Source organism: Phodopus roborovskii, unplaced genomic scaffold, assembly GCF_943737965.1.
Source record: "Phodopus roborovskii unplaced genomic scaffold, PHOROB, whole genome shotgun sequence".
In the NCBI taxonomy this organism is placed as follows: Eukaryota; Metazoa; Chordata; class Mammalia; order Rodentia; family Cricetidae; genus Phodopus; species Phodopus roborovskii.
In genome coordinates, this window is record NW_026126413.1 from 6,626,775 (window position 1) to 6,639,920 (window position 13,146).

Consider the following 13,146-nt stretch of genomic DNA (forward strand, 5'->3'; position numbering starts at 1 on the left):
TGAAAAATGGGAATGAGAACAACATATTCTCAGAGCTGTTGTGAAACTTCAGTAAGGGTTAGCAAATGCTTATATATAGTAAACTCTTAGGAAATATAGGCACCTGTTGCTGTTGATGTGGTTATGATGGTAAGGATAATAATTACAAAGTCTTTAAATAGTGCCTGGCACATAACAGTTGTTAGGAAAACACAGATGCCATATGTTTTAGGGTTTCTATTACTTTGGTAAAGCCATGACTAAAAGCAATGTGCTAAGGAAAGCGTTTATTTGGTTTACATATCCCAGGTCAGAGTCCATTGAGGGAAGCCAAGGCAGAATCCTGGGGACAGGAGCTGATGCAGAAGCTATGGAGGATGCTGCTTACTGGCTTGTTCCTCATAATCTGCTCGACTGCTTTCTTACGTGACCCAGGACCACCAATTTAGAGTTGCCACTGCCCTCCCACATTAATTATTAGTCAAGAAAATGCCTCGCAGGCTTGCCTACAGGTTAGTCTGATAGGCAATTCCTTAAGCAAGATTCCCCTCATTGAGTTGACAAAAAACAACCAGCACAACATGCATCAGAATCCTCTTGAAGACTTATTAATGCACACTATAGTTTCTAATGTAATAGGTCAAAGATGAAGCCCAGATATTTGTATTCCTGATTTTCTTTCAGGAAATACTGATGCAGTTGGTTTCGGTAAGGAATGCTATAAGTAAGTCATTCCATCTACCTTCCAACCCTGAAATGAAAGGGATCTGGCATTTAGATAGAAAGAAGGTAGCCACTTCATAGGCTGTATATACTTCTGACTTAGTATGGAGAGCCTTAAAGCTAGTGTGAGCCTGACAAAGTAGCACTGTCACTGTTAGTCAAGTCTGTATGGCTGTAATAAGTCTAGGTGAAGTCTAGAACAGTACAAAGGGAGTGGGACAGATTGGAGAGCAGGAGACTGAAGGGTGCAGGCTCTTTGTTGGAATCAAAACCAACAGCTGATCTATTAATCAAGAAAGAGAGCTAAGGCTTGAAAAACAGGCCTGTAATCCCAAGTACTCTGGAGGTTGAGGCAGGAGGATTGTAAAGTATGCCTGGGCAACAGACTGAGTTTCGAGCCAGCCTGGAGAACTTAAATAAGTGAGAGCCTATCTTAGCAGTAAGTAGAAAACAGGCTTGGTCTGTAGCTCGGTGATCCAGTGCTTGCTCAAGAATATGCAGGAGGCCCCATCAGTCCCCATTATTGCAGAAAATGTGAGGAAACATTTTAAAGGGTTCTTACTTAAATTTATGTTAACATGCAATAATTTTAATTCTTCAATATTTTAATGCAAAACCTTTGAATATGTTGTTGACTTGAATCCTACATTTATCTTTTATGTTTTGATTCTAACAGACTAAGTAAACCAACAGTTAGTTGTTGTGGGAGGTCTCTGCAGGCTGTAAAGGCAGCACGAAACAATCCTGGTGAGGCAAGAATGAAACTCCTTTAGCCCGATTTAGGTAACCAGTGCTGGACCAGGACTTCTTGGAGTCTGACATCAGCTCGTGTATTTTTGCCATATTTCAGCACAGTACAGTTTTGAATAAAAGTTACCAGATAACAATTAGCTCATCCCCTTGGGTACACAAAACTCAAGATGTTTACATTGAAATTTTACAAAGTACATATGTCTTCATCCTTGAAATGGTTTCTGTTGAGTTAGAAAGAGTGTTCAAGATAAAGTCTAGGGAGAATGATTAAAGTAAACAATCCCTGTGGGAGTTGGGATTTGACCTGTCCCTAAGATAACATGGAAGTCACTTGGGCAGTTGTGAAGTAAAAATCACATCTCTCGTGAGGATGAGTTGTATGGCCTAGAAGCAGTGCTCAAGGTTTTAGGAGGAAAAGTCTAGGGGGATTATCAAACATAATATTCTGAGCAATATGAGCAGAACCTGATTCAACAGGTGGCAAAGGATCACCAGGTTGTAAACTACATGTTCCCCCAGCATTCTGGGAGAATAGCCAAGTATCTTGTCCCTCTGAAGAGATCAACTGTGAGCTTAGCATTCCTGGTTTCTCCAGTACTCATCTGGTACACAAGGACCTCTTCGTCCTCTACAAGTCTTCTTCAGTTTTGAGATTGTTTTTTGCTTTGCATTGTTTTTGTTTTTAAGGGTGGGTTTATTTTGGCCTGCAGTTCAGAGGGATATATGTTCATTACAGCAGAGAATGTGAGGGTGCTGGACTCATTGCATCTGAAGTCAAGAGGCAGAGATGAATTCAAGGTGGTTAAATAGAACTAAACTTTGGCAGTTGCAAAGATCACTGAATATTCTATTTTATATCATTTCTCTGATGTATGGTAGTATATATGATATTATATAAAAATAAAAAATATGTTTTATATATATATGTTTAATTCATCTGTGGATTTTATTTTACTTTATAGCATTTGCTTTTCAGACATTTTAAAGCATTTCATGTGGTTTTAATTAAAATAACCACTCTAGTTTTGCTTCAAATTTCATTAATTTATATAATATTTAATCTAGTTATTATCTAAGTACAGTTGGCATAAACAGTCTTGAAGGCAAATACATCTGTCTCCTGTTAGATATTTAATGCAGTTACTGGGTACAAAATTATATAAGCAGAATGCAGATTGACCTGTTAGTCATGAGCTTCAATCAGTTAGTATATCTTACAGTATTAATTAGGACTAGAGAGATGGCTCAGCAGTTAAGAGCACTTAATTGTTCTTACAGAGGGTCAGAGCTCAGTTTGTAGTACCTATGGCAGGGAGCTTGCAACCCAGCTCCAGGGATACAGCAATCTCTTCTGGCCTCTGTGGGCACATGCATACACTCACACAAACATCTATACTTCACATAATTTAGGAAAGAAATATTTTTTTAAAAAAATATGGGTTAGTTCAGATTTTATTTTTCTTTTCCTTCCTTTTCTATTCCTCTCTCCAGTTTTTTTTTGGGGGGGGGGGAATGAGGAGTGCATTGCTTATAAATGTTTACTATTTTGCTAATCTTTAATATTGACTGAATTATAAAAGGCCTTTAACTTAATTAAAAGCTTGTTAATCTTCTAGACTTTATAATTAAGAACTTGGGGGGGGGAGCCTCCATGAAAAGTATGAATTTTGGCAGTCACAGAAGCAGTATCTTTAAAGGTGGCTCCTGTCGGACAGGATCAGAGGAAACCCATGGCCTCACTCCATGCTGGGCACACACTGGGCCCTCTATAAGAATTGCTACAGTTGTCAGGAACTGGGATTTCAGAGATGATGGCTCTGAATGGTGACAACATAGGGAATAATTTATACCAGAGAATAGTAGGATGCTTGCCTGAAATCTTAACTCTATGAAGTTTGTCCCCCAGGTTTCCCTGTCAAACTTGTGCACAGTAAAGACAGGTATTGATAGTTTTATTGAAGTATGAATGAGGTGGAATGAGTTTTCCGTGAATGTTTGTTAAATAATAAAGGGCCCGTTTGGTTTAGCTGAAAAGGATGAAACTAAGGAAATTTCATTTCAGGCTTTATTAGACTTAGTACAGCCCGCCTTACCCTGGAATAGGTGGTACTACCCTTTTGTTCTGCTGAGAGTGTCTTGTTGTGCTGCTCAGCTGGCCTTAAGACACTCTCCTCCTGCCTCATCATCCTTGAGTGCTGGGATGCAGGCAAACACCACCCCGCCCAACTGCCATTTCAAATTCTGAAGTAACTCTGTTCATTTTATTTATTCTATTTAGTTGTTTGTAATAACCCAGGCACTTTCTGAATTGTTATCTTTATACTTTTAAATTGTATTTTGGTTAATTTTCTTATCAGTTGCTTTCCTACAAAAATAATTGTCTTTCTTTAAAATCTAATTGAAATTTCAATTGCTATTTGATTCATCACAAGCAATTCATTTAGGTGACAATGTCTGCTTCAACAAAAGTGTAACACTTTTTTAAAAGCCTCTTTCTCTCTTTTCCTTTCTTCTTTCCTTTTAAAGGAATCAGCAGGCGGAGATCTTCAGTCTCCTTTAACACCAGAAAGCATCAATGGGACAGATGATGAAAGAGCCCCTGATGTGACACAGAACTCAGAGCCAAGGGCTGAACCAGCTCAGAATGCATTGCCATTTGCACATAGGTACACATTCAATTCAGCAATCATGATTCAATAAGATGTATAAAAATAGAAGCTTATTTGGTTTCAGAAACTCTTGAAGTTACAGTCCTTGAGTGAAAAATCCCAGGTCAGACTTCTTTAATCTATTGTTTTTGGTTGACTGAATGAATATTTTTATTATCTATGTGGAAAGGGGGATATTGAGTTATTTTAATAGAACAAAACATAAAACCCTTCTATTTTTTAAAGACCCTGTTTGTTAACCAGTTTTCTGTTTTCATGTATGTAACTTAATTAAGACTTATACGTTGTAATTAGAAGCAATAGGATTCCTACTCTAAAGTTAAGCTTTACCATCGTCCTAGAGGTGTAATTGCATAATTTCACAGAAGACAGTGAACAGTAATGGCTGGTTGTTTTGTGTACCAACAAGAGGAAAAGCTTGAATTGCTTCTGAATTTTATAAAGAATTCTGTATTCTAAAAGATACAGTGTATTCTAAATGTATTATAAACTAGTTATATTAATTATTGGTGACACTGGGATTATTAGAATGTAGAGAGAAATGTGAAATGGTACTATTGAAAATATTTTTTAACAAAGCCTATCTGTAATCTGCTAACATTAATTTTTACTCTTATTTTAATGCTTTTAACCAAGTAGTTTATGTAAAATTAAGAAAATAGTTTTTGTTTTACTGCACATTTGTGGAAGGACCAATTTTTAGAAAATTAAATTCTTTGACAGATTAAAAGTTACAAAGTGAGATATTTTAAGCTGTCTTAAGTGAAGTTTAAGTTTGATTGAAGTGTATTAAATAATAGGGTGTAGGATTAAGCATATCAGGCTGAGGTGGAAGGAAATCAGGAATGACTTAATAAGAAATAAGGATGCACTAATACTAATTCTACATAAGACAGTAAGACATATTGAATGAAGTAAGTTGCAAGTGCTTTCTTTCTCTAGCTCTACAGATAGCTGAACTCAGGTAAACCTTCATTCCCTCAATCTTACTACCAGACATTCATGTTGATTTAGTGAGCTGTCTTTTAAACAAGACTGCAGTTCTTTGATAGCATCACAAAAATTACATTATTTAATTATAAAAAATGATATTGTAGGATAGAATTTTAACTATTTAGGAGAGGAAAAAATTCCTTTCAATTAAGTAATACTTAACATTTCCATTTAAAAGACTGAACTTCACTGATCATAATTTTATACTTAATTTAACACCTAAATTGAACCATCTGTACTGAATACTGTGGCATTTAGAAATAAGAACTTTTAAATTTAACATTTGTAGAAGCTACTTCCACTTTATAAACTTAAAATTTTCTAAATGTTTACTGTTTTACTAATCTTTAATATTGATGCTACTTCCTTAGAATTGATCCTCATCTGTTGTTGTTGTTTTTTTTTTTCCTCTGTGTTCTTGAGTGTCTGTTGGGAATCACTTTTACCTTAAAGATACTGCTGTGACTTCCGTGACTTGTCATGGAGGATTTGACAGTGTTCTAAATAGAAAACCTAGGATATTAATTTAATCTTATAATTATGTTAAAGGCATTTTATAATCATATAGTTTTTTTTATTATTTTAAGTATTCCAAACTATAGGATTTTATAAAAATATTCCTTTGAGTTCATTGATACATGATTCAGCATTCATTTACTTCTTTGACTAAAATACAGATTTTTCATGGGAGGTAGATTATTTACAGCTACTGCAAGAATTTCCGATTGTCAAGTCCTCAGGGATGGTATTATTCAAGATTTCCCAAACTGTAGTAGTTTCAAATCAACTTATTTTCATAGCTTCTGAAAAAGAAGACAAGTAGAAAACATCAAAAAAGCTCATTGTAGTGTTTCAGTGTTACACACACACATATGTATATGTATATATGTATGTGTATATATATATGTGTGTGTGTGTGTATATACACACATATGTGCATGCTGAATTATGATGTAAAGCATCACAGATTGAAAGCACATGCCTTTGGCTTATGAGAACACTAAATCCTGAAATTTAGTTTATGTGTCCTAGGTCCAATTACTCATTAGTAATGACTTTGATTTGACAGCTCAGTTCTGCTGACCCTGCCCTAATATGTATATATGTATACATATCATAACTTATACACAATTTTTAAAACATTTTATGTGTATGAGTGTTTTGCATGCAGGCGTGTCCATGCCCGGTTCCCACAGAAGCCAGAAGAGGGTGTCAGATCTCGTAGAACTGGAGTTATAGATGGTTGTGAGCCACCATGTGAGTGTTTGGATCTGAATATTGGTCCCCTATAAGAGCAACAAGTGCTCTTAAGCACTGAGCCAACTCCCCAGCCTCCATTATATTATTTTAAAAGCAAATCCCAGATACATAATTTAATCCACATTTGTTTCTTAAAACTATCTTGAACTTTTAAGGAAATACGTGTGTGTGTGTGTGTGTGTGTGTGTGTGTGTGTGTGTGTGTGTGTGTAATATATAACATGTTATATATTATAATATTTATAATGTTTTAAGGAAATACAGTATAACTTTTCAGGAAATATTAAGCTGTGACAGTTTTTGTTTTACCTAATTCAGTGGCATAATGCCCTACCTTGGATCATTTGCTACTTTCTTTGGTTTTTAAGAACTGTAGTCCTAATTTAAGTGTAACATATGGGCTATGTACTCCTTAGTTAAATGCTATAGTACTGTTTTATGGCCCTGTCATATACTATGCAATAATAGTCTCATCAAATACATTTTGAGGAATGAACACTCTTTGGTATACTTTTTAAAATGTTTTCAAACGCTTAGGAGTTGTAAAACAGAAAGGCCATGAAGGTAAATGTTTGCTAATTTCTTTGAGGGTATGTTATTAAATCTTTTCTAAATTGCTTTTTTTATTTAAAATTAGTTTTAACTTAAAAATTATTTTTAACTTAAATGATAATATCCTTTTACGGTTGAACAAAAACTCATTGACAAACTGAAGTGACTTTTTAGGGTGTAATTTGAGACCATAGTCTTAAAGTAGCGGGAACTAAAATATAGTTAGATCCTAATAGACTAATCTGTATATGTTCATGTAAAAAAAAAGTTTTCCTCTCTTATTCAAGGTAATTGTTTGCTTCCTGGTGTTATTTATGTGGGATTCTAGAATGTGTTACCTCTTACAATAAGTGGTTGGATTTTTTAAAATAAGATTTAAGACAATCTAAATTCTCTCAAAAGTAGTTAGTTTTATATTATTGTAGTGCTGTTGGAATGTGATACTGAAGTATACTACTGAAAATTAAAAATTTTTATTTTGTTAATTATAATGTTGATTCTCAGAGATGCAGTATTATATTGGTAAATAACTGCTATCATCTTTTTGAGAGTTAGGAACAAATATCAGCAGTTTGTGAAGCTATTTTTGTACTGACAAATTTTGATAAGTTTGGCTACTGTAATGGGAAGTAGGCTCTTTCAAGCACTGATTATATTTGAATTCTTCTAATGTTTGGATAATACATTCTCCTGGTGCTGATGGACTCTATGCATTTTGGAGGTACTGCATGTATCTTCTATTCTGTTAGAGATATTTCTGTCACTTCCTATGTGTTTGCAACAACTCATTAAAAGGTGTATGCAGAAATATTTTCTAGTATATTGCTTTTTGCTATAAAAACAGTGTAATCATAAACACCTGAGTTAATCTACTCCATGTATTATCTAAGCTTCAGAAAGTGACTAGATTGAAATTATATCTAGAAGAGTTTATGCAGTTTCAAAAACTAAATTTCATTGGGTATTTTAGGTAAATTTTAATCAATTTATTTAAAATTAAAGTATTTATATTTACATGAGCTAAAGTATACCAAGATGTGCTTTTTATTAATTAAATGCAGTTTGTATTTACTTGCGGATGTTACAAATCAGAAAAGACTGAATGGTGTTACGAAGTCTAAGTACCACCTGACATGTTGGCACACACCACTACCCTAGCACTCTGGCAGGCAGAGCTCCATGAGTTCCAGGCCAGCCTAGGTTACATAGTGGAAGTTATCTCAAAAAGGAGTCTAAGTTACCACATACTATATGCATCCAGGGATATGTTTCCCTCCTTTTCAAGAAGCAAACAGAACTTTGAAGGTTATAGTTAAGAGCTAAAGTAAAAATAATTGCTGTAGATGATTTTTGTTTGGATAAATCTATAAAGCTTAGATTTAAATTCATGAATGATTTTTAACACTGATAAAATTATAGACAAAAATTTTACATTGTACAGTTTCCTTAACTGATACTGTTGTGCCTTTGCATTGTCAAACCTTAAAAATTATGCTAGATTTTTCAGAATTAATATGAAAGCTAAGATAACTTGAGATCACAACTCAGCAATTTAAATATCCAGAATTTACTATAATTGTGAAAGGGTAGCATTTTATAACAAGTGCTATCTTGTTAATTTGCTACTTAAATACTGTTTTGCATTCTCTCTAAGCTGAGAAGCAATTTATGTCTTTTAAAATAAAATCTAACAAAGAATATAGCTTATTGACCAAGATTGTTAAATAGTTTTCTGAATAGATACACCTAATTTTCTCTTAAATTTTTGGAAAACTACTCTTCATTTTCTGAAGTCATGTGAGATTTTGCCAAATGTGTAAAATTTGCCAAAGCCTTTTTTGAGGCATTCTCACTCAGTATAGGTTACTTATAACAAGAAATGATTCAGTGAGATCCAGACATTTCTAAGCTACTTGCAGCATGGGTTTTAGTCCCTTTCCCTTCCCTTCTCTGCTGTTCCTGGAAGTGAAGAAAGGTATTGAGTCATTCATCTCTAGTGGCTGTCAGCTTCTTTTTGTGACTGTGTAGCTGCAGTTAGCTATGTGGTAACTGGCCATGGATGAGATTAATCTAGATTACTATCTCTTCCTTTGGAGGACTTTTAAAAGATTCCCCTCTCTTTCTGTTGTTAGCAAACTCTTGTGTGGATTCCATCGGAGAGAGGTTTGCAGTTTGGACAAGTCTGCTCTGGCACTTAAGGAAAAAAAGAGTATTAAGGATTAAGACCAAGATATAACAAACTGGGAGAGAGGCAGGCAAGCCACAAATGTAGGTGAAATTCATGGTAGAGGTGATGGTAAAAATGGTGAGATCTATCGTTAATTAGAGTGTGAAGATACTGAAGTTTTTAGAAGTGAAGCTAGAGGGATGTCATCTAGTGGCCAGCTGATTTCTCTTCTAGACTTTTGAAACCAACCTGTAAGGGTCAGACAGATGCTCGTTCCTTACATTAGTCTTACACCACATGAAAATAAAATGACAATTTGCTAAAATATGTGGGAAGTATGCTCCAGCAACTGCCTTCCTTATGGAGTAGAGAAAGCATAGCTATGAAAAGTGCGAAAATGACCATACACTGTGTTCATGTGTCAGTTTGCCATTGTGCCAATTACAGTTAGTGTGTTGATCAGTCTGTCAATTTTTATGGCTTTTCCTACACCAAAGTTTAAAATATTAGGATTTTGGAGATAGAAGGAACTTTGGCTGTTATATGGTTCGGAAGCCACTTCATTTTACCAAGGTAGACCCAGAATTGAGTGTTGTGTTACCTTATCTGCTGAGTAGCTGGATTTCATCAGAGAGAAATCTCCACAAGTTTGGGACATTGGAGTCTAATCTGCTCAGGGGAGTTCTCTCTGTATAAACTATAAGCCAGGGTCACTTTTCAAACACACCCTCCTCTTTTTTTATTGTTCTACATGTTTAACTCCGAACTCAGGAATTGCCAACTTACAAACTAGGTCTCATTGGCCTGAATTTCTATCCTTCATACATTTCTACTTGCTTTAGATAAACAGTAAATAATGAGTAATTATTCATATTATTGGCCTTTTGCTCTTCCTGCTATTAACTGATATAATAGAAAAGGTACATCAAGGTGGTTCAACTTGTTTATTAACATAAGCACACACATATTTAGTAGAACTAGCAGAGATACATATTTGAAGAATAATCAGCCTAATGTCATAATTCTAACAAAAGGCTGTTAATATTCCCTTTACCATTCATTCATTCGTTTGTTTGTTTGTTTCTGTAATCAGGTTGTCCTAGAACTCACTCTGTAGACCATGCTGGCCTCAAGCTCACAAAGATCCACCTGCCTCCGCCTCCTGAGTACTGGGATTAAAGACATGTGCTACCACCATCAGGCTCTCTTTACTATTTTTTTTTTGTAATTTTTATTAATTACATAGATAATATTCTGCCTGCATGTATGCTTACAGGCCAGAGGAGGGCACCAGATCTCATTAAGATGCTTGTGAGCCATGATGTGGATGCTGAGAATTGAACTCAGAACCTCTGGAAGAATAGCCAGTGCTCTTAACCTCTGAGCCATCTCTCCAGACCTCTTTTACTATTTCTAATGGCAGTTTCTCAGAGAATTTGCTTGCTAAACAATATTTAATATGCTGTTTAATATTCACATATTAAATGTACAATTCAGCAGTTTTAATATATTCAAATAGTTATACATCCTTAACTATAATGAATTTTCACCACTCCTGAAGCTTGTCCAAGATAAAAACAAACCTATATCCATCAGGAAGTACCCACCTTGCTTACACATACATGCTCTCTTTCATCTCCAACACTAAACAATCATGAATCTACTCTGCCTGTGTGGTCTTCTCCATTATGTACATTTCATGTAAGAAGTCATATAATGCGCACAGTCATGTATTCATTCAGTGGTAACACTTGAGAGGAATCGCCAGACGGTTGGCAAGCAGCTGCACCGATTTGCACTTCTTTCTCTGGAATATGAGGGTTCTTTTGTTTACACAGCACCAGGACTTGTCATTATTTGTCTCCTTCAACCCTCCTGGTGCATGTGCTTGAGTCAGCACTCTCATCTTCTTACGAGCACCATCTTCTGGATGCATTTGTATTTTATTGGGATTTTGACTTCCCTAATGGCATCTTTGACATGTATGTAGACCACTAGATATCTTCAGAGAAATGCTACTCAGATCCTTTACCCCTTTCGGGTGAGGTTTGACCCTTTATTTTTGACTTGTAGGAGTCTTTTAGATAGCCTAGATATTAAACTCTTACCAGGTAAATGATTTGCCTCTTTTCGATGTGCTTTGCTGTATAAAAGTTTTAACATTTCTGTTTTTGATGCTGTAATATTAAGAAATCACTGACTCATCTGAGGTCAAAAGATTTGCAACACATACATTCTTCTGAGTTTCAACTCTTCAATTTTAATCTATGATTCTTTTTTTACTTGTGATATGAGGTAGAAACTTGCCTTCATTCTTTTATGTGATTATCTAGTTTTCCCAGCACAATTTTTTTTAAAGGCTGTTTTTTCTGTATTGAAAATATCTTAGTATTCTGAACAAAAACCATAAAAATGGAAATTTATTCCTGGGCTATCAGTTCTGGCCCACTGGTAAGTTCTTTCCTTATGCCAGTATTACATTGCCTTCATTATATTAGCTTTAATTAATCTTTAAAATTGGGAAATATGATTTGATTAGCTTTTTTCTTCTTTTTAAGTGGTAACTCTTGAGTCCTTACAATTTCTAAGCAAAGTTTATCCTATAGAAATTCCCTCTAAACCTAGGTAACAAAGAGAACCCTAAGAGAGATGTACGTGGGTCCCCTGGAAAGGGGAAAAGACCAAATCTCTTGAGTGCATCGGGAGCGTGGGGGACTGGGTAGGGTGGAAAGGGAGAGGGGAGAAAGGAAGGGAGCAGGAAAAATGTATAGCTCAGTTTTTTAAAAATAATAAAAATACATATAAACTTTTTTTTTTTTAAAGAAATTCCCTCTAAATTCCTAGAAAGAAACTGTTTGGGATTCTGATAAGGTTTTGTTTAAATTAATGTATTAATTTTAGTAGTTTTAATGTGGATTCTTTAGGATTTTCTATGACTAAAATTTAATTTTCTGCCAATTGGTGTAGCTTTGTTGTACTACCGTTCATCCAGGTGCCTTGTATTTCATTTTCCTGACTGATGGCCCCAGCTAGTACAGTATTAAGTATGAAGAAAGTGGGAGAGCCCTTTTCTTGTTTCTGATCTTAGGTGAAACATTCAGTCTTTCACCAAATTTCAGCTGTACAGGTTTTGTAGATATTCTTTATCAGGGTAAACAAGGTCCCACTCTTCCTAGATTTGTAGCATTTTTCTGTCATACTAACTCCTGTTAGGAATTTCTTTACTTATGCCTCACAGTGTCACGGTTTTAGTGTTTTATGCGTTAGCAAAGTCAGCAATATCCATGGGCTGTTTCAAAGGAAAAAGGAAACTTGATAGGAAAAATTCTTATAAAAATACTAATATTTTTAAAGAACATAACAATAGACATCACTTTTACTGTGTTCAAAGGTGAAGATTTCCTGTTTTCTTTTTCTCTCTCAGTCATGTAGGAAGTAGTTCTTATATAGAGAGAATATAAATAGCGTTCACTTGCTACCTGACTTTTAAGGTGTATTGTTTTGTATATTAAAGTTGACTTTTAAGGTGTATTGTTTTGTATATTAAAGTTATTTGTTTCCGATAATTGATTTCTAGTATAATTACTACTATACAAATGGCCTTTTTTTATGGCACTATGTCAGCTGGGTATTTTAAATGGTCACTTATATGATCAGTACTTTTTTTATTGTTGTTGCACCTTGTCATCTGGTTTTAAATGATCACTTAATGTGATCAATACTTATTTTTTTGACAGTATTTTGTGTTTTGTAGCTAAGGCATTTAAGAGTTTAGTAAACTCATTTATCTTCCAGCCATGCAGGAATGCAATGGTTATCTCATAGGATATTTTAAAAGCTTTGTGTTCATAGTAGAATAGGAAATCCTAAAGAAATTAATGTTAAAAACTTTTACTTGAGACACCAAAGGGCTTTGTTTAAATTTTCAACTGTAAAAGTAGTCCATGAAACTCTTAAACTGCAAAGTTCTGCAAAGTGCTTTCTTAATCCAAGATACTAATTTTGATGTCTATAAATGTGAGGTTAATGACAATGCTCATTAGAAAATGTT

General features: G+C 34.7%; 1 protein-coding gene across 1 annotated transcript in view; it reads left to right on the forward strand.

Moving 5' to 3' along the window:
- Positions 1-13,146, forward strand: part of Homer1 (homer scaffold protein 1) — a 95,165-nt gene that overhangs the window by 47,740 nt on the left and 34,279 nt on the right. Inside the window, exon 5 of the mRNA XM_051182978.1 lies at positions 3,982-4,121. Coding sequence (XP_051038935.1) covers positions 3,982-4,121 — 140 coding nt within the window. The remainder of the gene's footprint in view (positions 1-3,981; positions 4,122-13,146) is intronic.